This window comes from Dendrobates tinctorius, unplaced genomic scaffold, assembly GCF_039654945.1.
Source record: "Dendrobates tinctorius isolate UK_male_01 unplaced genomic scaffold, ASM3965494v1 ptg000075l, whole genome shotgun sequence".
In the NCBI taxonomy this organism is placed as follows: domain Eukaryota; kingdom Metazoa; phylum Chordata; class Amphibia; order Anura; family Dendrobatidae; genus Dendrobates; species Dendrobates tinctorius.
Window position 1 is genome coordinate 42284866 of NW_027361743.1, and position 25487 is coordinate 42310352.

Consider the following 25487-nt stretch of genomic DNA (forward strand, 5'->3'; position numbering starts at 1 on the left):
AATTTTTGAATGAGAAGCTGATCTGCAGTGCCTGTCGGCAGCCATCAATCACCGGGGTGGAGCAGTTACATCTGACTGCTATCGGAGATGGTACAGCTGATCAGTGGGATTGCCAGGTGCCAGACCCTGACCGATTTGATATTACTGATATCCTTTGGGATAGGTCATCAGTAGAGGTGTAATGGAAACTCCCTTTAAATACTTAGTGTAGGTTCACGCAGCGCATTTTTCTTATGTTTTTTCTTGCATGTTTTTCATCCCTTTCATTTGAATAGGTGAAAAACAATGTAAAACTGCAAAATAATTGACATGCAGCAGATTTAAACAAAGAAAAAGGCCAATCAGCTCCATAGACATGAAGAAAAAAACCGCTGTGTGAATGAGATCTTAGAAATGCATGGGGGGGAAAAATTGCAGAAACGCCATGTGTGAATATACCCTTATAGTTCCTTACCTTACAGCTGGGCTCTCTGTCATTATCACTGTCTAAGCCAAGTATGATGGTCACAAGAGGATAAAAACTGTCCCTTGCTCTGCAAATTGAGCCGTATACCCCCAGCAGGGGTCTGCTGCTCATAGATTCCAGCCTGGTAATCTTGTTGCTCCGGTTCCTCCTTCCACTAATGATAAACATTAGGGGTCTGAATTATTCAGTCTCACATAAAATGTTACCTACAGTGTATGAAATTCTGTTTTTTTTTTTCCTTCCTCTAAGGATCGAGGGGTTAAAGAAGATGAGCTTCAGAGCATCCTAAATTACCTGCTGACGATGCACGAGGTATGTGCGGGATTATTACATTGCCAGCTTATTTGTCTGCGGGTTTAGTATTAAAGATTTATAGCAAAAATATAAAGTTTGAAGGTTTTGTGTGTGATCTGCGCACAGATTTCCAATGATTTGGTTACAGTCTTGAAGGATTTATTTCTGCTAGTATACGGATTACTGTAAAATCTGTCCGATACGGTTTACATAAATGGCTTATTGCAGAATACTACTTTAAGTATTTCTTCTTAAAGTGGGGAGGTAGGGGAGGGGGTTGTCCCCCTTTGGAAAATCACAATCTTCAGGCACAGTTTATAAAAAAAAAAAAAAATCCTTTACTCACCATCTCCAGGTCCAGCACTGCTCCCGGTATCTGATATTGGCGCTGACCTCAGTGCAGGCAGCCAATCGGCGCGCTCCGTGGTTTTCCATCTACATGGAGAGTTCAGTCATTGGCTGCAGCACTGTTTATGTGATGGAAACTTAGCGCCGTGCCTGGGGAGGATGACTAAGGCTTTTTTTACTCTATTCGCCGGAACCAGTATTTTCTGAAGGATGTCAACTCCTTTAAACAGATTAGCCGCTTTGATCATGCCAACTAAGAACTTGTGTTTATGCTCAGAAATAGGGTTAGTAGAGTGCCTTGTACTTGCGTAGTAGCTTTGCACCCAAATTTTGTGATCCCCTAACTTAAATGAGTTGTCTCGTGCTCAAACAGGACCGCACTGCTCCCCAGCCCCCCGGCTTCCTGTTTGCTGGGTGGGAGCACTGTTCTCCTACTTGATTGACAGTTCAGACAAGCAGTAATTTGGCACCAATGCCGAATTGTGTGATCTTCCAATGCTGCTATACGGGCCAGTTTTGCCTCTAAAGCATCCAGGCACGCAGTGGTACTGAAGATTTCTTGAACCGAAAGCTTACCAGCTGTCCCGGCCAGCTTTGGAGCAGCGCTTACAAGCTCTATTGGAAAGAGGCTGTAATCAATAAACAGTTAAAATATTCCTCTGTTCTTGAGAACACAGAGATTTCTTTTTAATAACCAGTAAATTGCACCGTTGCTTGATTTTACAAGCATTTTCCAATATTTACTTATGTAAGAAGATGGGAATAACCTTTTACTCTTCTGAATTCAGACACCCTTTAGACAACCCCAGTATGACATGCAAATGGCTTTAATGACCGAACTATTGTGTATTTTCCCCATTATATACTCCCACAGCTTTTATGCACTTTCGGTCTTTGTTTACTGGGCTGATATGATAGTGTGCAATACTTGCGGCTGGGGTTGATATGGTTGCTATTGAGTAATTGGCTTGGTCACATGTTAAAAGATTCAACTAACTAATTTATTTTATTTATTCACTTAGAAAATTTTGTCTAAAATATATAGATGAGTTGCAAAAACTGAAGTTATACTCACCTCCTTAGATCCCCCACCACTCCACTTCCAGCTCTCCCTGGGTCCCTTCTGGTCTCTGCTTCCTGGTCCCTCCCAACACCCTGTAGGCGGGTCACTGTTCTGGCCCGTCATTGGCTGAGCAGAATTTTTTTGTGTCCACACAAGACCAGGAAGTAGAGGTTGTGGGGTGACCGGGAATGGCTGTAATCTATTGAGGGGACTTCTAATGTGTTGGGTTTTTTCCTGTTTTTTTTTTCTTTTTGGGAGGGGGTTAGATTGGGAAGGGTTTTAAATGCTTCACAACATAACAGCGACTGGATGCCTCTTTGCAGATAATAAAATCAATCATTCACCCCCTGCCAAGTAAGTGATGGCATTTTGGCTGTGAGTTGTTACAAAATGCAACGTTTCACCTCTTAAATCCGCTACATTATGTGTGCATCCACATTTTATTTTCCTTTTTTGCTTTGTTAGACTAAAAGACATAAAGACGTAAATATAGTTTTCTACTGATGTAGTGAGGGATGGGGTCGTTTCATACTATTTATTGGCAGGTGTATGATCAGTACTTCTCTTGTGCCAACCCCAAAAAATAAAAAAGATTTCAGTGCAGGTCTTGCCAGATTGTCAGTCTCGCCCTAGGCTCTGTTTTAGCAAATTATGTATTTTGTGCACATTTTGATGAGGTGTTATTGCAATGCTGCAGGATAATGGCTTATGAGCCATATATTTGAGGTTGCCTGTAAATCTGAGCAGTCAAAATGAACTGTGCGTCTTTCGGCAGGGCCTGTTTTATGATTAATGTTACCTATAAAGGTGTTATTGTCAGTAGCGGATAATCTCACTGCAATTCTGCACCTTCTATAATGGTGGTTATTCATGGTGAGATTGTAACATGTGTCTAGAAATTGCAGCTGAAGAATGGGCGGAGAGCAAACTGGAAGCTGAAGTCTAGTGATGAGCGAACATGCTGAGATAAGTTGTGACTTCAGCGTGCTCGAATAACATATCCGAGTCCCCGCGGCTGCTTGTCTCGTGGCTGTTCAACACATGTATGAATTGCCTAACATACAGACAGTCCCTGCATGTGTTGCAGATGTCGAACAGCCGCGAGACATGCAGCTGTGGGGACTCTGACATATCATTCTAGCACGCCGAAAACACACGGTTAGCACACAAGCATGCTGAGATAACTCCTTATCCGAGCATGTTTGCTCATCACTCCTGAAGCTTATCATGTCTGTAAAGAAAAGGAAATAATTGGAAATTGTTATATACCATGGCCAGGGAAACTGTATAGATCGAGAAGGCCTGTGCTGTGAGTTTAGATTGTGACCGTTCTATAACACGTTTTATCTTTTAAGAATTGCTTGATTTTCCTGTGAGCGAATGTCAGAAGCATACGCCACTGGTCATCCATAATTTACTCACCTGTTGCCACACTGGTGGTATAACAGTATGCTCAGCCCTATACTAATTAGCAGGACTGTTGTGAAATGATCGGATTATGCTCAATCTGGTATGAAAGGGCTCGGATTTCCTAATCTGATCAAGAATTTTGTCATAATGTGCAGACGCCTAATATTGGCGAGCAAGCCGGGAATCTGATTTTCTACCAAACTGCAGTTCAATCTTCTAAATAAACTTTATGTGGAAAGTTATAGAGCGTTTCTGAATACACAGAAGGGCTAAAGTCGGCGTAGAGAGACTTCTTGGCCATGCAATGCTTCCCTGGGAATTTTAATATGAAAATCACTTCTTGAGAAAGGAAAAAGTACAGAATCTCCTGACAGTCAATATTGACCCTTTAATGGGCCTTACCACGATCAAACAATTTTTCCTGCCTTGTGCCAATGAGAGGCAAACACCCTGAAACATGTGACTGCAAATGGAGTTTCTGGTTTAGCTTTATATCCTATGTCATGCGACAAGGCTCTTTAAAAGGGGGTATGCTCAAGTTATTAAATTGCTTTAGCTAGTAGCCAACATGAAAATAAGCAATTTTGCAATTGACTTGTTTATTTTTATCTGCTGTCAGTTTTCTGCAATGAAAGCCTTTATCCTTCATAGTGAACATCTGATTTCCATGAAGCTTGGCCACTAGTGCCTGCCCAGACCCTGTCCGAGTGTACACAGTAATTACATGAGCTGTGTTAACGCCTAATATCCCAGCCACATATCTCAGCCACATATCTCAGCCACATATCTCCTGTCCATTTATTTCTTTACAACAGTTAATTGCTCACCTCCCTCTTCCGCCTTCTCACCCAATGACAAGCTGCTATTATAAGTCTTACAAAAACGGCCACTAGTTTCGGCTTTTCCCAGAACAGGTCTAATAATCATGACTCCCGCTGTCCGGCACTGTGTGCTTGTTCAGATGCACACTATATGTATGAAATACTATTTCTATGTAAATATAGTGATCACCGTGTAGACTTTGCACAAACCACTGATGTGTTACAGCACAACTTGTGCTGAGCATTATAGTTCGACTAAGGGCAGAGACATAACTCGTGCAAGGATTGTATCGTAAACCTTGTTCTGGCTATCAGCTCTCCTGACCTGAGCCTTACAGCTGCATAGAAATGCATCATGCGCTCACGCTCAGGTCAGGAGAGGTGCTGGGCCAGTCTGTGCACTGTGATGCGATCATCACAAGTTAGTGCCTTGCAAAAGTATTTAGCCCCCTGGAACGTTTCAACCTTTTCCCACATATCATGCTTCAAACATATAGATACCAAATTTAAATTTCTCCTTCGTCTCATTGGGGGACACAGATACTGTGGGTGTATGCTTCTGCCACTAGGAGGCTGACGCTAAGTGAAAAAAAGAGGTTAGCTCCTCTCCGCAGTGTACACCCTCGCCCCTATTGCGGGCGGAAATCAGTTTTTTGCTTAGTGTCCTATGGAGGCACACACAGACTGGATCTCTCCAGACTATTTTTTTCTAGTTTACTATGAAGATGAGACAGGGGCGACGGATCCTATTGAACGGGTCTGATCTCCCCAAACCATCAACGGGCGAGCACGCGTTGAGTATCGTCTCCGCCTATACTTTCCCGCACCGAGGGACATATCTGGGACTTTTCCCCAGACTTCTATTTTTGTTTGTTATTTTATGAAGATGAGACAGGGGCAACGCATCCTATTGAAAGGATCCGATTTCCCCAAACCATCAATGGGCGAGCATGTGCGAGTATCCCTCCACGTATCCTTTCCCGCACCGAGGGACATATCTGGGACTTTTCCCCAGACTTCTATTTTTGTTTGTTATTTTATGAGGATGAGACAGGGGTAACGCATCCTATTGAAAGGATCCGATTTCCCCAAACCATCAACGGGTGACCACGTGAGCACGCTAGACGGCGGTGCTGCAAGGTGGCGGACGGTCCCTCTCCTCACCCCCTGAAGGGGTTAGATGGAGCTAGGGTGTCTGCACCATCCTGTTTTTCATCAAAGACCCCCTCACATACCTGCGCTAAGGCTGAAGAGGATCATCGGTGAGGAGAGGATCGGGGAGGGCTCCTGCGAAGATTTCGGGCTGGAGCCCACAGCTGCAGAAGGCGGCGTCCACTAGCATACAAGAGAAGGACTGGATCCGCCAGGACAGGAACGCTGCGCCGGTCAGTAGCGCCATTTTTTGGTACCGCGCCCCCCCCACCCATCCCGGTCGGGTAGGGGAAAAATTGAGGCCGCGGCCGGAAGTTCCGCCCTCGGGGCCGCGTGTCACTTCCGGCAGCCCGCCCCGCACTCGGCGGCGAAAAAAAAAAAAAAAAAATCGAGGCCCCGACTTCGGCGCACGATTTAAAGTAAGCATCCAGGTCGGGGGGGCGCAGGACTGGGGTAAGTGCTGCCCGAGAGGCCAGGCTAGGGAAAAACGAGGAGCTACCTCTTTCTTCCCCATATCCCCAGCAGCGGACAGATACACCATGTCCGAAAAAAGCAAAGACGCACACGTTCTTTTACGCGGCATGCATCTCTTGTTGGACTGCGTTTCCACGGGCACAGAGCAGCGTTTATGCGAAGCCTGCGAATCCAAACGCGCCCAGGAGCCCTCCCCTGCGACCGCGACCAATGTGTCAAATCCCCCGGAGTGGGCCCGATCACTGTCACAGTACATGGTGTCGCTTACGAGAGCAATAGAATCCCTTCAAGCCCCAGATAGGGGCAGGGACAGTGTCGCCGCCTTTAGAGGGAACATTCACCTCACAGGAGCCTCCGGCCTGCAGGGGCCCCCCTCACTCCAGGCAGACCCGGGGGAAACAAATCCACACGGTGTCGCCCAGTCCATCCGGTGCCTTTGGCATCCGTAAGATCTGCTTCTCGCTCCCCGTCACCAGTGGTTGATAGCGAGCAGACCTCAGATTGCAACTCAGACAAGCCCATTCACCTGGACACTCCAGAGTCACGTGAAACGGTGGACAGCCTCATAGAAGCCATCAATCAGACCCTGGGGATTGAGGATGATACCGCAGCGGCTACGGCGCATAGAGGGCATGTAAACGAGTGAAGCAGCCGCACAGAATTTTTTACTCTCACCCTGAGTTTGAGGACATAGTACAGCGGCACAGAGAACGTCCAAAAAGGTGTTTTTCTTGGGTTAAAGGGCACTCGAAACGCGTTATCCGTTTGCTCCGGACCTCCGTAAACAATGGATGGAATCCTCGATAGTGGATCCTCCGGTTTCGCGCCTGGCCACTAAGACCCTGTTATCTGTCCCTAGGTTTTCCTCGATTAAAGATCCCACGGACTGCCTTATTGAGAGCCTAGCTCGTTCAGTATATGAGGCGTCAGGGTCTGCACTCGCTCCCTCGTTCGCGGCCAAGGCTATGATATCATAGTCAGAAACATTAAACAAGGTCGCTCAGGAGCAGGATCTACCTGCAGAGATCTCGGCGGTCACAGGTCAGATGACGATAGCCGGAGATTATCTAATGAATGCGTTTTTGGATGCGGCCAATTGTTCAGCACTTGCCGCTAAAGCAATCTCTATCTGAAGAGCCCTATGGTTGAGGACATGGCGGGCCGATTCTACTTCCAAGAAGTCCTTGGCTTCCCTGCCTGATCAGTGCGGCCGCCTACTTTTGGACAACTTATCTCCGACTCCACAGGAGGACGGAGCGGGTTTCTCCCCCAACAGAAGGTTAGATCGTTTTTTCGTCACCCGGTTCAGGCACGTTTTCGGGCCATTCGCAGGCCACCGGCCATTCTAGGCCGGGTTTGACTGCAGTGGTCAGGTGGCGGCCGGTAAGTAGCCTGAGCCTGATCCGGGTCCCGAATAGGAGACAGTCTGGGGTCATGTGTTGAAAGACTCCGGGTGGACTACGGAGCCCAATTCCGCCACCTCAGGCCGCCCCAACCAGGATAGGGAGCGGCAGGTCATATAGAGCCAACCCATTGGGGAGAACGCGTGCTCAAGAGGCCAGATCGAGAGGACCCAGATCCTAAGGATCATCGGCCAAATGACGCGAGGTCTTTACCAGACGACACCAGCAAGTGGGCGGCTGCCTACTGTTTTCACCACGTCTGGGCCAACATCGCTCACGACGCATGGGTGAAAGAGTTGGTGTCGTCAGGTTACAAAATAGAATTTGTCAGATACCCTCCAAGAAGGTTTTTTCCTTCCCGGCTTCCCTGGGTGGATACCCAGGTAAGGGCTCTATTGGGAGCCATCAAGTCGCTCCTGCACAACGGAGTCATTGTTCCAGTGCCGGAACATGGAAGAGCTCAGGGGTTCTGTTCAAACCTTTTTGCGGTCCCCAAAAAGGACGGGTCTGTCAGGCCTGTTTTAGACCTAAAGCTTCTGAACAAATTCATCAGGATCAGACATTTCCGGATGGAGTCTCTCCGTTCAGTCATAGCGGTCATGGAACAGTGAGGATATTTGGCCTCAATTGACAGCCATGACGCTTTTCTGCATATTCCATTTTTCCTCCTCATCAGAGGCGGCTACGCTTTGCCATCAGCGTTCAGCATTTTAAGTTCGTAGCGCTACCCTTCGGGCTAGCCACGGCTCCCAGAGTATTCACAAAGGTTTTGGCAATTGTTAGGGCCACACTGCATTCTCGAGGCATAGTCAACTTGCCTTATCTGGACGACCTCTTGGTCAAGGGCTCGTCAATACGGGCAGGTGGGGAAGGTGTCAACATCACGCTTAGATGGTTGGTCAATGCAAAGAAATCATCCCTTGTGCCAGCTCAGAGGATCTCCTTCCTAGGATGGTCTTCGACACTTGCTGAAGGTTGATAATTCTCCCTCAGGAAAGGGCGCTAGTCTCCGGCAGGGAGTCCGGACGCTACGCCAATCAGTCCCTCATACCATCCGATCCGCGATAAGGATCCTAGGGAAAATGGTGGCAGCAATCGAAGCGATACCTTTCGTCCAGTACCATCCTTCACCCTCTGCAGCACGCCTCGTGTCAGCCTGGGACAAGAATCCTTTCACGCCCGATCGGCGGTGCAAACTGGCCTCTCAGGTCAGGCAGTCGCTCGGATGGTGGATAACCAGTTCCTCTCTGGCCTATGTCATGGGCTGATAATGACAATTGACGCCAGTCTCCTCGGTTGGGGAGCGGTGTTTCGCCACCACACAACCCAGAAACGGTGGTCGCCACAGGAGGCACGCCTCCCGATCAACTTATTGGGGGATACGAGCAATTCGGCTGGCTCTGCAGAGGTTTCATCATTTGCTAGCAGGCCGTCCTGTCCGGATTCTATCGGACATCGCCATGGCGGTGGTGTACATAATTCGTCAGGAGGGCACCCGCAGCAGAACAATCATGCGCGAGGAGTGGGCCGAAGCAAACCACTCGGTGATTTCGGCTGTCCACATCCCGGGAGTGGAAAATTGGGCGGCAGACTTCCTCAACCTGCAGGGTCTTGCATCCTGAGAGTGGTCTCTACATCCCGAAGTTCTTCAACAGATTTGTCAACTGTGGGGAGCTCCGGATGTGGACCTGACTGTTTCCAGAGTGAATGCCAAGGTGCCCACATATGTCTCTCGGGCCAGGGACCCGCAGGCATTCGCGGGGGACGAGTTGGTTCTGCCATGGAACCAGTTTTAGCCTCCCATATCTATTTCCCCCACTGCCACTACTCCTGAGAGTCAGCAAAGGGATCAAGACGGAAGGGGGGCCGGCGATTCTGCTGGCCCCGTCGAGCGTGGTACGCAGATCTAAGGCAGCTGCTCGCCGACGTTCCTGGGCGCCTGCTAGAGCGTCCAGATCTACCCTCTCAAGGGCCAATTTGCCACCCGAACTTAGGGACCCTGTGTTTGATGGCAGAGACATTGAATCTCGGATTCTAACCCAGGCAGGGTTCGGGAGCAAGGTGGTCGCTACAACGATTAGCGCCCGGAGGCCTGCTTCAGCATGAATTTACCACCACACCTGGAAGGTGTTCTTTGCTTGATGTCGAAGCGCGGTGTATCTCCGCTAAGATTCTCGTTCTCCAACATCTTGGTTTTTCTCCAGTCGGGCTCAGAGAGCCCGGATAGCTCGGTCGGTAGAGCATTAGACTCGGGCCTTGCCCCAGGTTTCCGCAGGAGACAAATGTTGGCATTATCCGTCCTGTTCCAGTGCAGGGTTACTACCAATTTGCAGGTGAAAACTTTTCATCGGGGAGTGTTCCACTTGATACCTCCCTATATGGCGCCGATGGACGCCTGGGTTCTTAACATGGTTTTAAGCGTTCTGCAGGAAGCTCCATTGGAACGGTTTCAGGATATACCTTTCCTGGAAAAGTTGTTCCCCTAGTGGCCATCACTTCCATCAGGCGGCTTTTCAGAGCTGGCGGCTCTATCCTGCCGAGCTCCGTTCCTCACTTTCCATACGTATAAGGTGGTCCTCAGACCAGCCCCTCTTTTTCTGCGAAGGTCGTGTCCTCTTTTTCACATCAATGAAGATGTTGTTTTGCCTTCATTTTTTCCAGCACCGGTGCCCGTGTGGAAGAAGGCTCTTCACACGTTAGACCTGGTAAGAGCCCTCCGGAGGTACGTGTCACGGACGGCACCCTTTCCTCAGACGGACACGCTGTTCGTGCTCCCTGAAGAACGCAGGAAGGGACTCGCTGCCTCAAAGTTGATCATAGCCAGATGGATTCGTTTGACTATTCAGGAGTCCTACTGCATTAGAGGCACGCCGATTCCAGCAGGGATAAGAGCGCACTCTACGCGGGCAGTGGGCGCCTCTTGGGCGCTTCGGCATCAGGCTTCGACTGAACAGGTTTGCAAGGCAGCAACCTGGTCCAGCCTGCACACATTTGCCAAACATAATATCCATGCTCAGGCCTCGGCGGATGCAAGCCTGGGTAGAAGGATTTTCCAAGCAACGGTGGCGCACCTTTAAACAGGAGGTGAATGTAGCTTGGATCGGTGAGTCAATCTCCCACCAAGGGACTGCTTTAGGACGTCCCACAGTATCTGTGTCCCCCAATGAGACGAAGGAGAAACATGGATTTTTGTGAGTACTCACCGTAAAATCCTTTTCTGCGAGACGCTCATTGGGGGACACAGCACCCACCCTATTAGCCAGTTGGCTCTTGTTTAAATGAATGTGTTTACTTATTTGAGATAAAGGTGGTGTTTTCCTTTGGACATGTTGTACCTGTATTAAGGCTGATTTGTTGTCCTCCTACTGCTTTGGCACCAAACTGATTTCCGCCCGCAATAGGGGCGAGGGTGTATACTGCGGAGGAGGAGCTAACCTCTTTTTTTTCACTTAGTGTCAGCCTCCTAGCGGCAGAAGCATACACCCACAGTATCTGTGTCTCCCAATGAGCATCTCGGAGAAAAGGATTTTATGGTGAGTACTCACAAAAATCCATGTTTTTGGTGAAGAATCAACAACAAGTGGGGCACAATTGTGAAGTTGAACAAAAATGTTTGTTAAATTTTTGAGGAAATTAAATAACTGAAAGTGGGGTGTGCAATATTATTCGGCCCCTTTAACTTAATACTTTGTTGCGCCACCTTTTGCTGCAATTACAGCTGCAAGTCGCTTGGGGTATGTCTGTCAGTTTTGTACATCATGGTACATGGTTTAACCTTGGGAAAATTATAAAATAAATGGGTTTCACATCCTGCTGTACCTGTTGGTTTCTTCCGTCTCCGAATGTGACTGCCATAGTTTGAGGTAACCAGATTCCCTTGAGTGGCTTGTTGTCCTGGGTAGTGCCATTGTGAGCAATTTTAGATTCTGGACAGGAGTAGCTCTGCCCAGAATATGCCATGCTGTTTTGTAGGTTGGCACAGTCAGCATACCAATGTATCATTGGCACCAATCAGCACCAATGTTTCCAAACGGCTTGGTAAATCACAATAAACATTCAGTTTCTATAAACTGTTCTTTGCTATATAAAAGACTACATTTCTGCAGCAGAGAACCGTGTGTGAATGTGAGCAGAACGCGTGTAATTTGGGACTCTGTCTTCTTCCATTACAGGATGAGAATATTCATGATGTTCTGCAGCTGCTCGTGGCTCTCATGTCTGAGCATCCCGCCTCCATGATACCTGCATTTGATCAGAGAAATGGAATACGGTGAGACAAGGCACAAGTGCATTAATTATCTGGTTTTCTTTTATGCATAGTATCAGAATTGCCGGATCATCACAAGAATAGTCTTGTTTTCCTCGGAATGATTAGTTTGGATGTGTGAACATGAGATGTCACATTGACGAAAAGTAAAACCAGAAAGTGCCCGGGCATTAAACAAAATGGTGTATATTGTAAAGTTCATGACGTGCCCACGTTGTGCTGCGGTATCTGTCCCTCAGCCTGACCTCATTTTACCTGTATCTGTTGCCATCTTTTTGAAGACCATGTTTTGAGCACTAGCGCATCACCGCTCCCTTGTGACCAATTTTCTTATTTTTATTGCCACCCAGCCATTCGTTGGCAATAACAGCACTGACATTGTATTTGATGGCAATTATTCAGGTGAATATTTAAATGTACTGGGTCAACCATACTAAGAGTTTCCCATTCAATGCCTCTCTGCTCTGGTGCAGGACCTCCACATGCTCTAATTGAGCATATGGAAATTTGGTGAAGATTGCTTTCTTAGTGAGAGCCTCACTATATTTTGTGACATTTCACTTGTGAGCCCCACTAGTTACCCATGCATTGACTATAGCAGTGTAGCTAGGCTTGAGCGAAAAGATTTGCAGGACCCTGATGCAGCAGCGATATTGGTAGTCCTTGGTCACCAGACCAGAACGCTGTAAACCTTCTACTATCTGTTGGCATCCCCAGCGCCTCTTCTGCTTGGTAAACCTGGCGCAACATCATTTATTGCGGCATGACATATGCATGATTTTCCCTGGGCCTGCTAAACAGAAGGGGTATCTATGATCTATCTATCCAGACAGATACATGTAGATGGCAGACGGTTGCAGATACAGTAGATACATGTAGATGGTGGACCGTTACAGATACATGTAGATGGTGGACGGTTACAGATAGATACATGTAGATGGCGGATGGTTAGAGACAGATACATGTAGATGGCGGACAGATAGAGGGAGATACATGTAGATGGTGGAAGGTTAGAGAGAGATACATATAGATGGCGGATGGTTACAGAGAGATACATATAGATGGCGGATGGTTAGAGAGAGATACAGGTAGATGGTGGACGGATAGCAACAGATACATGTAGATGGCGGACGGTTAGAGATAGATTCATGTAGATGGCGGATGGATAGCAATAGATACATGTAGATGGCAGACGGTTACAGATAGATACATGTAGATGATGGAAGGTTAGATAGGTACATGTACAGTACATACCAAAAGTTTGGACACACCTCATTAAAAGCGTTTTCTTTAATTTCATGACTATGAAAATTGTAGATTCACTCTGAAGGCATCAAAACTATGAATTAACATGTGGAATTATATAATTAACAAAAAAGTGTGAAACAACTGAAAATACTGTCTTATATTCTAGGGTCTTCAAAGTAGCCACCTTTTGCTTTGATTACTGCTTTGCACACTCTTGGCATTCTCTTGATGAGCTTCAAGAGGTAGTCACCGGAAATGGTTTTCACTTCACAGGTGTGCCCTGTCAGGTTTAATAAGTGGGATTTCATGCCTTATAAATGGGGTTGGGACCATCAGTTGTTTTGTACAGAAGTCTGGTGGATACACAGCTGATAGTCCTACTGATTAGACTGTTAGAATTTGTATTATGGAAAGAAAAAAAGCAGCTGAGTAAAGAAAAACAAGTGGCCATCATTACTTTATGAAATGAAGGTCATTCAGTCTGAAAAATTGGGAAAACTTTGAAAGTGTCCCCAAGTGCAGTGGCAAAAACCATCAAGCGCTACAAAGAAACTGGCTCACATGAGGACCACCCGAGGAAAGGAAGACCAAGAGTCACCTCTGCTGCGGAGGATAAGTTCATCCGAGTCACCAGCCTCAGAAATCGCAGGATAGCAGCAGCTCAGATTAGAGACCAGGTCAATGCCACACAGAGTTCTAGCAGCAGACACATCTCTACAACAACTGTTAAGAAGAGACTTTGTGCAGCAGGCCTTCATGGTAAAATAGCTGCTAGGAAACCACTGCTAAGGACAGGCAACAAGCAGAAGAGACTTGTTTGGGCTAAAGAACACAAGGAATGGACATTAGACCAGTGGAAATCCGTGCTTTGGTCTGATGAGTCCAAATTTGAGATCTTTGGTCCCAACCACCATGTCTTTGTGCGACACAGAAACAGATGGACTCTACATGCCTGGTTCCCACCGTGAAGCATGGAGGAGGAGGAGGTGTGATGGTGTGGGGGTGCTTTGCTGGTGACACTGTTGGGGATTTATTCAAAATTGAAGGCATACTGAACCAGCATGGCTACCACAGCATCTTGCAGCGGCATGCTATTCCATCCGGTTTGCGTTTAGTTGGACCATCATTTATTTTTCAAGAGGACAATGACTCCAAAACACACCTCCAGGCTGTGTAAGGGCTATTTGACCAAGAAGGAGAGTGATGGGGTGCTGCGCCAGATGACCTGGCCTCCACAGTCACCAGACCTGAACCCAATCGAGATGGTTTGGTTTGAACTGGACCGCAGAGCGAAGGCAAAAGGGCCAACAAGTGCTAAGCATCTCTGGGAGCTCCTTCAACACTGTTGGAAGACCATTTCCGGTGACTACCTCTTGAAGCTCATCAAGAGAATGCCAAAAGTGTGCAAAGCAGTAATCAAAGCAAAAGGTGGCTACTTTGAAGAACCTAGAATATAAGACACAGTTTGTTTCACACTTTTTTGTTAATTATATAATTCCACATCTGTTAATTCATAGTTTTGATGCCTTCAGAGTGAATCTACAATTTTCATAGTTATGAAAATAAGGAAAACTCTTTGAATGAGAAGGTGTGTCCAAACTTTTGATCTCTACTGCACGTGAAGATGGTGGACAGTTAGAGAGAGATACATGTAGATGGCGGACGGTTAGAGAGAGATACATATGGATGGAGGACGGTTAGAGTGAGATACAGGTAGATGGTGGACGGTTAGAGATAGATACATGTACACCATGTTCCAAATTATTATGCAAATTGTTTTTAAGTGTCATAGCTTTTTTTTTTTTGTTTTAATGAAACCCATTGATGGTATTGTGTCTCAGGGTTCTTTGGATCACTGAAATCAATCTCAGATACCTGTGATAATTAGTTTGCCATGTGAGCCCAATAAAAGGAAAACTGGATGCTCCACACTATTAAGCAGGCCAGAGTTTTCAAGTAACATGGTAAAGAAAAATGATCTCTCTGCTGTTGAAAAGCATCACATAGTGCAATGCCTTGGTCAAGGGATGAAAACATTAGATATTTCCCAAAAACTTAAGCGTGATCATCGCACTGAAACGTGCCTTCAGGAGCAAAATCATCTTGATGCATGACAATGCACCATTTCATGCTGCAAAGAATACCTCTGAGTCATTGGCTGCTATGGGCATAAACGGAGAAAAAAAAATGTTGTGGCCACCATCTTCTCCTGACCTCATCCCTATAAAGAACCTTTGGAGTATCATCAAGCAAAAGATCTATGAGGGTGGGAGACAGCTCACATCAAAACAGCAGCTCTGGGAGGCTATTTTGCCTTCATTCAAGGTAATACAAGCAGAAACTCTCCAAAAACTCATAAGTTCAATATATGCAAGAATTGTGAAGGGGATATCAAAGAAGGGTTCCTATGTTAACATGTAACTTGGCCTGTTAGGATGTTTTGGAGTTAAATAGCTTTTTAGTTCAGTGAATGTGACCTCCTAATGCTGCAAATTCCACAAATGAGCATTTTCAGTTCTTTAAAACATATCAAATGTTTAGAAATTCTACTGTGCCTAATAATGTGAAACAGTGGCATTTTGAGTTTTTATTCATTTTCTGTAATCATTGGGAGGTTTCTTCAATAAAATTCAATGTATACTCTAACTGGTGATGACTTTTATTAGACTGTCATTTGCACCAACCACTTAGTAAAATCAGAGACAAATATAATTTGCATAATAATATGGAATATGGTGTAGATGGCAGACGGTTACAGATTGATACATGTAGATGGCGGACGGTTAGAGATAGATACATGTAGATGGCGGACGGTTACAATTAGATACATGTAGATGCCGGACGGTTACGGATTGATACATGTAGATGGCGGACGGTTAGAGATAGATACATGTAGATGGCGGACGGTTAGAGATAAATACATGTAGATGGCGGACGGTTAGAGATAGATACATGTAGATGGCGGACGGTTAGAGATAGATACATGTAGATGGCGGACGGTTAGAGATAGATACATGTAGATGGCGGGCGGGTAGAGTTAGATACATGTAGATGGCGGGCGGTTAGAGAGAGATACATGTAGATGGCGGGCAGTTAGAGAGAGATACATGTAGATGGCGGGCGGTTAGAGAGAGATACATGTAGATGGCGGGCGGTTAGAGATAGATGCGTGTAGATGGACAGACTGCTGGAAAGATACCGACCTGTACATGAACGGTTAGAGATGGTTACATATAAGTGGACGGATAGGATAGAAAGATACAAAAGAGAGAAATGATGAGAGAATTTTACATATAAATGTGTGGCTCAGTAAACTACTGCAGAAACTGCAAAACTGTAGAGACAGTGAAGCCAAAAGGAGGAGTTATGTAATAATGGCTGAGTGTGGTGTTATTTAATGCAGGTTGTGACAGGTGATCTGCTTAAATCAAAGAATAATGCAGGTTGTGACAGGTGATCTGCTTAAATCAAAGAATGACAGACCGGCTATAACGCGGCCCGTGATGTGCGTTTCACTGTACAGTTATACCTGATCACTATAGGCCTGCCTTACACCACAGCATTTGAGAACAGATTTCCCTTTTAATTGTCCTTGCTAAGATCTTGATTGGTCCGGTTAGGTCTTCTAAGGATCCATTCAGAGATTACTGGTGAAAATCGGCTCATTCATATGAGAAGTCGAGATATTGGAAGGGCCTGTTGATGGCCTCCTGCTTTTAAATAAAGCCTGCCACTAGTTTGCCACACACAAACTATATCCTCCACCTTTCAGTAATCTTGAAAATCACTTGTGCATTTTCTTCATAAGAGCCCAGCTGCCCCATGTGCCTAAGAAAATGCCTGTTATAATTGCCTCGTGTCTTATGCTAATCAACACCATCCGGTCCCAGCTCAGCACCTCTTCTGTTCCCACAATCAACGTCTCTCCATCTTTGATTGACGCGACTGATGTCATATACACAGCTTATTGTGCGTGCGCAGCTCTTGTACCCCACTGTGCAGGCATGAGAGTTGAACAGACTGCAGATGGTGTCAGAGGAGGACTGTGGAGTCTGTAAGCCAAACTTCCGACACCTCAATTTCCCTGACTCCAACTCCACAGCACTGGTCACTACTGAGCATGTGCATAAAGTGCAGCACAGATTCATCTCAACTCTGACCCCGCAGCAATGATCACTACTGAGCATGTACATAAGCAGCACAGAGTCATCTCAAATAAAAGCTGAGATCCTCAGATCAGGAACAGAACAGACAGTTATAGGACATTTCATAACTTTCCCAAACTATTATGGAAATACTTTCAGCACATCCTGCACCGAACTACTGAACCCAATTTATTATATGTTTTAGGAGTCGGTCCATTTTATACCGACTCCACCAAAATGGACTCTGATACCACAGCCCTGTGTAGGAGATGTCAATCAAGGATGGAAGGTGGCAATTTCAGGGGTAAAGGAGGTATGTTTATTAGCATGTAGAGGGGAACAATTATTAAATGCATTTTCTTGGGTTTGTGGGGCACCTGAGCTCTTATGTACAAGTAGGAAAAACAACTGAAAGGTGGTGGGCATAGTCTATTTACAGGGTTGTCCGATCCAAATCAATAAGTCTGCAGTCACTCAGTTTGACTGCAGACTTATTAATTCCCCCAGCACTGTGTGCTGCAGGGATTCACCGGTTTCCCACCTGGGATTGGAGTGTATGTATGAGTTACACATACTCCTGACCCACTAGTCGGCCGTGCCCACTGGCCGATTGAGTCACTAGACGGGGCGTGGCTTTGGCTCAATACAATAGTATGGAGCGAGGCCATGCCTACTTGGCAGAGATATGTACAACTAATACATACTCTCCGGTCCCGGGTCGGGACTGCAGACATTGATTTGGACTAGACAACCCCTTTAACAAAAATCTTTGTAACAAGTTCTCTTAATTTTTTTTTTTTGCTTTGAACCCAATCGAAGCAAACAGTCCAATATTTTCTACATACTATATACCAATTTAGCAACTGCAGTTTATTAAAGGGACCCTGTCAGCGCATGAATGACTGCTCAAGCCAAGTACAGGCACTCGGTGCGTCACGGCGGGGCCAGTCATTTATATACACCTTCCCACCTGCTTGTTTTTCATCTATCTCCACCCTTCTCTGGCTTTATGGAGCCATAACTGTTAATCAAATAAAAGGGGGAGGAGAAGGAGGGGGAGGAGAAGGAGGGAAAACAAGCAGGTGGGAAGGTGCATTAAACTGTATGGCGGCTCCATGGAGCACCGAGCGCCTGTACTTGGCTTATACAGTCATTCTGTGCGGACAGTCCCTTTATTGTCAAATCATATTGTGAGACCAATGACATACACACAGATATGATCAGTTTCTTTCAGATTGGACGGTGTCCATGTGTAGCTGCACATACAGAAAAAGAGAAAGCGCTTCATAGGGCAACAACTCTTAGGTGAAATTATAATTATTGGTGTTTGATGATTGGACTCTCATATTTTTGGATTATGCTGGGAGCATAAAATCCGAAAGTGCCTGAAGAAAGCCAAGTGATGGACGGATCAAACTTCCTGCCTCTGAATGCCCGTCTGACTTTTGTGACCAAGTGAATACACACCGACACTGCGTTGGACAATGGAAGAAAAAGAGGCATCTTATCCAGGGAAAGTGATCTCTGGAGTTAGTAAAAGACTTCATTATTGGTGATACATAGGCTGCACCAAAAATACCTGATGGAGGAAATGGTTCTCCCGAAATGCGTTGTTTATAACAACTATAATAAATAATAATAATAATAAAAACAATAATCTTTATTTATATAGCGCCAACATATTCCGCAGCGCTTTACAGTTTAACAGTTTCAAAACACAAGTCATAAGTAACAACGCTAACAATACAATAATTAAAGCAAAATAAGACGACCCTGCTCGTGAGAGCATACAATCTACAATGAGGTGAGGGAGATACAGAGTACAGGTGTGTATTTACAATGGTGTATTTACAATGAAGGTCCAGCCATCTTGCAGGAGTGAAGGATGGATGGAGATAGTGAATGGGCTACGCACGCACACTTACACAGAGAATGACTTTGATTAGTGAATGTGATAGGCCGCTCTGAACAGGTGTGTTTTGAGGGAGTGCCTAAAACTATGCAAATTGTGGATAGTCCTGATTTCTTGGGGTAGAGCATTCCAGAGGATAGGAGCAGCATGGGAGAAGTCTTGGAGTCGGGAGTGGGAGGTACGGATTAGTGCAGAGGTTAGTCGAAAGTCGTTTGCAGAGCGCAGCGATCGGCTAGGCCGATAGACAGAAATGAGAGAAGAGATGTAAGGGGGTGCCGCACTGTGGAGAGCTTTGTGGGTGAGAACAAGTACTTTGAATTGGATCCTATAATGAATGGGCAGCCAATGTAAGGACTGGCGAAGAGCGGACGCGTCCGAGTACCGATTACCCAGATGGACGATCCTGGCTGCTGCATTGAGTATGGACTGGAGAGGGGATAGTCGAGTGACGGGGAGGCCAATTAATAGAGCGTTGCAGTAATCCAGGCGAGAGTGGATCAATGCAACAGTGAGGGTTTTTGTTGTTTCCATAGTGAGAAAAGGGCGGATTCTAGAGATGTTCTTTAGGTGTAAGCGGCAAGAGCGGGCAAGGGATTGTATATGGGATGTAAAGGAGAGATTGGTGTCAAACATAACACCCAGACAGCGCACCTGCTGCCGGGGTGTTATTGTGGTACCACCCACGGAGAAGGAAATGTCAGATTTAGGGAGGTTAGTAGACGGCGGGAGCAGAAGAAGTTCAGTTTTGGAGAGGTTGAGTTTCAGATAGAGAGCGGACATGATATTGGAGACTGCGGACAGACAGTCACTGGCGTTCTGTAGTACAGCGGGGGTAAGGTCGGGGGAAGACGTGTATAGTTGTGTGTCATCAGCATAAAGATGGTACTGAAAGCCAAATCTGCTGATGGTCTGTCCAATTGGGGCTGTGTAGAGAGAGAAAAGAAGGGGGCCAAGGACTGAGCCCTGAGGTACCCCGACAGCAAGAGGAAGAGGAGATGACGTGGAGCCAGAGAACAAAACACTGAAGGAGCGGTCAGAGAGATAGGAAGAGAACCAGGAGAGTGCAGTGTCCTTAATGCCTAGTGACTGGAGCCTAGAGAGTAGGAGATGGTGGTCAACAGTATCGAAAGCTGCAGATATGTCAAGAAGAATGAGCAGAGAGTGGTCACCGTTACGTTTTGCTGTCAGAAGGTCATTGGTCACTTTGATGAGTGCAGTTTCAGTCGAATGTAGGGGGCGGAAGCCGGACTGTGAAGGGTCTAGAAGGGAGTGAATGGAGAGGTAACGGGTAAGGCGGGAGTAAACTAGGCGTTCCAAAAGTTTAGAGATGAAGGGGAGATTGGAGACTGGTCTGTAGTTGTTTGTGCAGGATGGGTCGAGAGCAGGATTCTTTAGTAATGGAGTAACGATGGCGTGTTTGAAGGAGGATGGGAAAATGCCCGAGGAGAGGGAGAGATTAAAGATTGTAGTTAGGTGGGTTGTGACGACTGGAGGAGATGTGAGGGAATGGGGTCGGTAGTGCATGTAGTCGGACGAGAAGAAGAGAGGAGTCTGGAGACTTCTTCTTCTGTGATGGGATCAAATGTGGAGAGTGAGCCAGGGGAGATGTAGGAAGGGATGGGAGTCACAGCACTTGGTGGTTGGGAGCAGATTTCTTGACGGATATTATCTATTTTTTCTGTAAAGTGGGAGGCCAGGTCATCAGCACAAATGTCTGTGATAGGGGCTTGTGCTTTTGGCCTGAGGAGGGAGTGAAAAGTGTCAAAAAGTTTCTTGGGGTTGTTGGCTAGTGAGGAGAACAGGGTGGTGAAGTAGGTCTGTTTGGCAAGGTGAAGGGCAGCGTTATAGGTTCTTAACATAAATTTGAAGTGGATGAAGTCTTCTGGTGTGCGGGTTTTTCTCCATAGGCGTTCAGCACTCCTGGAGCATCGCTGGAGAAGTTGAGTTTGCGATGTGAGCCAGGGCTCTTTTACTCTGTGTTTGGAGGTTCTGAGGGTGAGGGGAGCTACTTGGTCAAGGGTGCTTCTAAGAGTGTCATTGTAGTGATGAACAGCCAGATTAGGACAGGAAAGAGAGGAGATTGGGGACAGAGATGAGTGTAGGGAATCTGAAAGTGTCTGAGGGTTAATAGCTTGTAGATTTATGACTGTGTGGTAGGTAGGAATGAGCTGGGGTGGGCGAGGATTTGTGAGCGTGAAGGAGAGAATGTTGTGGTCAGAGAGTGGAAGCGGTGAGTTGTTTAGGTGGGAGATTGAACAGAGCCGGCAGAAGACCAGATCAAGGGTGTTACCGTCCTTATGTGTCTCAGAGGTTGAAAGCTGTGAGAGGCCTAGAGAGGTGGTTAGTGATAGAAGCTGGGATGCATATGTGGAATTAGGGCTGTTAATGGGGATGTTGAAGTCTCCCAGGATGAGGGTTGGTAGTTCTGAGGACATGAAGTGTGGCAGCCAGGCTGAAAAGTGGTCAAGGAAAAGGGTGGGTGAGCCTGGGGGCTGGTATATGACCGCTACCCTGAGGGAGAGGGGACCGAAGAGCCTGATGGTGTGGACCTCAAAAGAAGGGAATAAGAGTGATGGGACTGGGGGGATGACCTGGAAAGTGCATTGTGGGGACAGGAGTATGCCAACTCCACCACCAGGTCTGTTTGTGGGTCTCGGGGAGTATAATAAAGAAGCCTTTTCAGCACGGACACTACTTTCCTTGTATAAAGTATCTGGTTTTCATCCATTGCAGTGTCAGTGTGAAGTGACACATCCCCTTGACAAGATGAATGTCATCACCCAGTTGTTAATTTATTCATTTTCAAGCTGAATAACAGAGGAACAGCACAAGGCCTGCTTTTCCTAAATTTCGTCCTGTCACTTTAAAAGACAATAAAGTAACGCCGGCGATGACTTGAACGCGACACATTTAATATAAGAAGACCCCCTAGTAATCAGAGTGAAATTAGCAGCTGTTTCTGCTCTTATGATGTGTCAATGCCTTACAGTATCGGTTCCAGGATATTGGCGCTGGAAGCTGCCGACCTACGTAGCGGCGCTCCGTCCTCATGACCTTGGACAATGAAGCTTTTTCTCTAATTCCGACTTGCTGAAATGCTGACTGTAATCTCAAGGACAATAGACCTCTGTCTGTCTAATTCCTGTAGGACAAAGTCCCGATTGTTGCGCTGGCCCCGGAGAACAGCGCCGGTTATTTCTTGTTGTGGAGCAAGATAATTATTTGTTGGAAGAATTTCTGTTCTTATTATAACCTCATAATAAGACTTCTGCTGGAAGCAATCTAAATATACAGACAAGACATATCGGGGGCTTGCTGAACAAACACATGGGGTGATTTCATATATTCATACATAGTTAGGAAGATTAGTATGATATAATAATGTCAGCGTTGCTGCCAGACGTGGCAGTCATCCTGTTATTTTTGGAGCTGTCACTGGAACTTCTTTCTGGCTTCCACTTTGGATAACCTATATGTCTCTGCTATAATAGAGACATGATGGAGAAGCTTATTCTCTACCTATAATTAGTTGTGGATTGTTCTGTAGCTTAAAAGAATCTGTCATCAGGTTTTTACAATGTAATCTGAGGCTATGTACCCACATATGCAGAAAAAAATGGACTTCTTCCCAGGAAAAACGTGCGGTTTTTTTTGCACGATTTTTGCGTGTGTTTTTTTTTGCGTTTTTTACAGGCGCATCCTCCTGCTCATAGAATATAGTGAGAAATGCGGATTTTTCCGCAAAATTAATGAACATGGTGCATTTTTTTTCCATGGTGCGTTGTTTTTTTCGAGGTGAAAAATGCATCATGTGCACAAGAATTGCGGAATTCATTTAAAAGAATGGGATGCTTCTTGTATGCGATTTTGAAGCGTTTTTACTGGGAAAAACGCTTCGAAAACGCAAAAAAAACGGTTACATGGGTTCACAGCCTGAAAGCTACATGATGGAGGGGCAGAGAGCCTGATTCCAGGGATGTATCACTTACTGTGCTGCTTGAAGCAGTTTTGATAGAATCCCTGTTTTCAATGCTGTAGCAGAGCTAAGACTTCTGGGCTATTTATAACCCCACCCACATTTTTCATTGGCAAATCAGTGGTGGGGGGGGCTTACATAGATTATTCTGACTGCTCTGCATATGAGACCTAGTCCTCTAGTGATCATCTCCTGCTGATAAAACACTGATTGCATTGAAACTACAGCACACAGTCTGATCAGTGATACATCCCTGAAATCATGCTGCTCTCAGATTAAATGGTAAAAACCTGCTGACAGATTCCTTTTAATAATGTTCATATATGAATGTATCTCATTGCATCCAGTCATATTTATTTTAATATATAAACTTAAATATTTATATTGCATATATTTTGACATAATGAGACTTAGCATTGCTCTTTTAATATTTTTAAAAAAATGCAAAATTCTGGAGAATTTTTTCTTATAAAACTATGGTGTGACGTTTCTATTATATCTTATAGAAATTTAGGAATAAATTAACAGCCGGGTGTTATCGTTGGGTTATTCATCCCCTGCACACTGACTCTGCCCAATCAATGTTAGTAGTACTTGACTATGTATGGACATGCCCCTTTAACATTGGGGAGGGTAACACCCAGTTGTCAAGTTATTTAAAATCCATTTTGAAGGTGTAAAAGATTAACTGGCAATCTGACTTGGGGTCTCTGCACACGTTGCGGATTCTGGTGCGGATTTGGCCCTGTGGATCCGCAGCAGATTCTCCTGCGGTGTACAGTACCATTATATTCAGTGTAAAATGAAAACCGCTGTGCACATGCTGCGGATTTTGCCGTGCAGATTTGTTGCGTTTTTGAATCCGCAGCATGTCAATTCTTTGTGTGGATTTCGCAGCGTTTTTACACCTGCTCCATTATAGGAATCCACAGGTGTAAAAACGCAGGGGAAATCCACACAAAAACTGCAGAAAATTTGCAGTAAATCTGCACGAAATCCGCAGGTAAAATGCAGGTCGTTTTGCCTGCTGATTTAGGAAAATCCACATGGAAAAATCCGCAGCAGAATCCGCAACGTGTGCACATACCTTTATGATAAAAGATGCTCCAATATTGTTAGTTTATGGAGAATATAAATGTGATTGTCAATGGGACAATAACATAGGGAAAATAATGTTCCTTTTTTTTCTTGATTTCACAATAAAAATACATAGAGTAAAAAATGTCACAAAAACAGGACTCCTGTACATGACCCCAAAGGTAAAATTCAAGTACTCTGCTCCTCTCATCAGAACCAAAACAGGTTAGGTTATTATACTGAGATTTAGGACCTTGTATCATACTGGAGTGCCCGTGTCTGGCAAGGAGAAATTTTTTTTTTTTTGTTACATTATATTAGATGCAGTCCACCTGCATTAGCTGCCATAAAAGCAGTTTGGTAACCCTGCCTGTGATGATAATGACTGCTGAAAAGTGATCTCTATAGCATGGACAGAGTGAAATTAGCAAGATTTTTGGATCATTATAAAGAGGTTGTCCAGACTTGGGACAAATGTAGGCAGTAACTCTGTGTGATGGGAAAACTTCTGAACTATGACAGAATGTTGTATGTACTGTTGCAGTTCCCCGCTATGGCCGGTGCGAGAGGGTGGTCACGTGACCACATGTATGTGATTTCTGTGCTTTCAGTCACATGTAGACTATACTCTCTGTAGATGTGGAGACATCTAGTCTGCATGTGATCTCAATTATGCAAATTATATTCATGAGGTCATGTGAGCACCCGCTCACGTCAGCGTTGTGACAGTTTATACACCACGTGTTGTCGCGATTCTGCTATCTGCAGAGTGACTGCAATTTAGTTCCATGCCTGGACTACCCCTTTAATAAAAAAAAGTTACATGTGAAAAAATTATATTAAACATAGAACATGTAGTAGTTCTGCCATTGTGATGATTGATATATTATGTTACATGGAAAATAATTGCTGTTGTTGTGTCTTTCTTTAGGGTCATTTATAAGCTACTAGCATCTAAAAGTGAAAGTATCCGAGTGCAGGCGCTGAAAGTCCTTGGATATTTTCTAAAGCACCTCGGTCATAAGTAAGTATTGCAGTAATGTGTCCTCCTGATATAAACGGTAGTATATTAGATTCTTGGCATTACTACATCATGTATAATATCTTAGATTCGTGTTCTATATTCATTGCGGCTCCTCGTTATGGAACGTGTTCCTTTTAATGTAAAAAAAAACTTGTGCCCTATCATAGTGGCGTGATGTCACAAGTTTTGATTGGTGAAGGTCTGGGCAGTAAAATCCAGACTGGAATGAACTATAGACCTTATTTGACCTCTAACCTCGCCTCTCTGAGATCAGCCAAGCAAAACCGATCTTGGTGGATGGGGAACAGTGATGAGCTGAACACTTCTGCTCCTTTCTTTCAGCGACCTGGACCCCTCCCGCCGATCACAATTTCTACCATGTCACTATGACATGGCAAAAGTTTTTG

The 25487-nt window shown here is 45.4% G+C and overlaps 1 protein-coding gene across 6 annotated transcripts in view; it reads left to right on the forward strand.

Annotated features, from left to right (window-relative positions):
* The window catches only part of NBEA (neurobeachin), a 915436-nt gene that overhangs the window by 274326 nt on the left and 615623 nt on the right, over positions 1–25487 (forward strand). For all 6 annotated transcript variants that reach the window (XM_073583206.1, XM_073583210.1, XM_073583208.1 and 3 more), the window contains exons 15-17: positions 716–778; positions 11604–11701; positions 24988–25080. In XM_073583206.1, coding sequence (XP_073439307.1) covers positions 716–778; positions 11604–11701; positions 24988–25080 — 254 coding nt within the window. The remainder of the gene's footprint in view (positions 1–715; positions 779–11603; positions 11702–24987; positions 25081–25487) is intronic.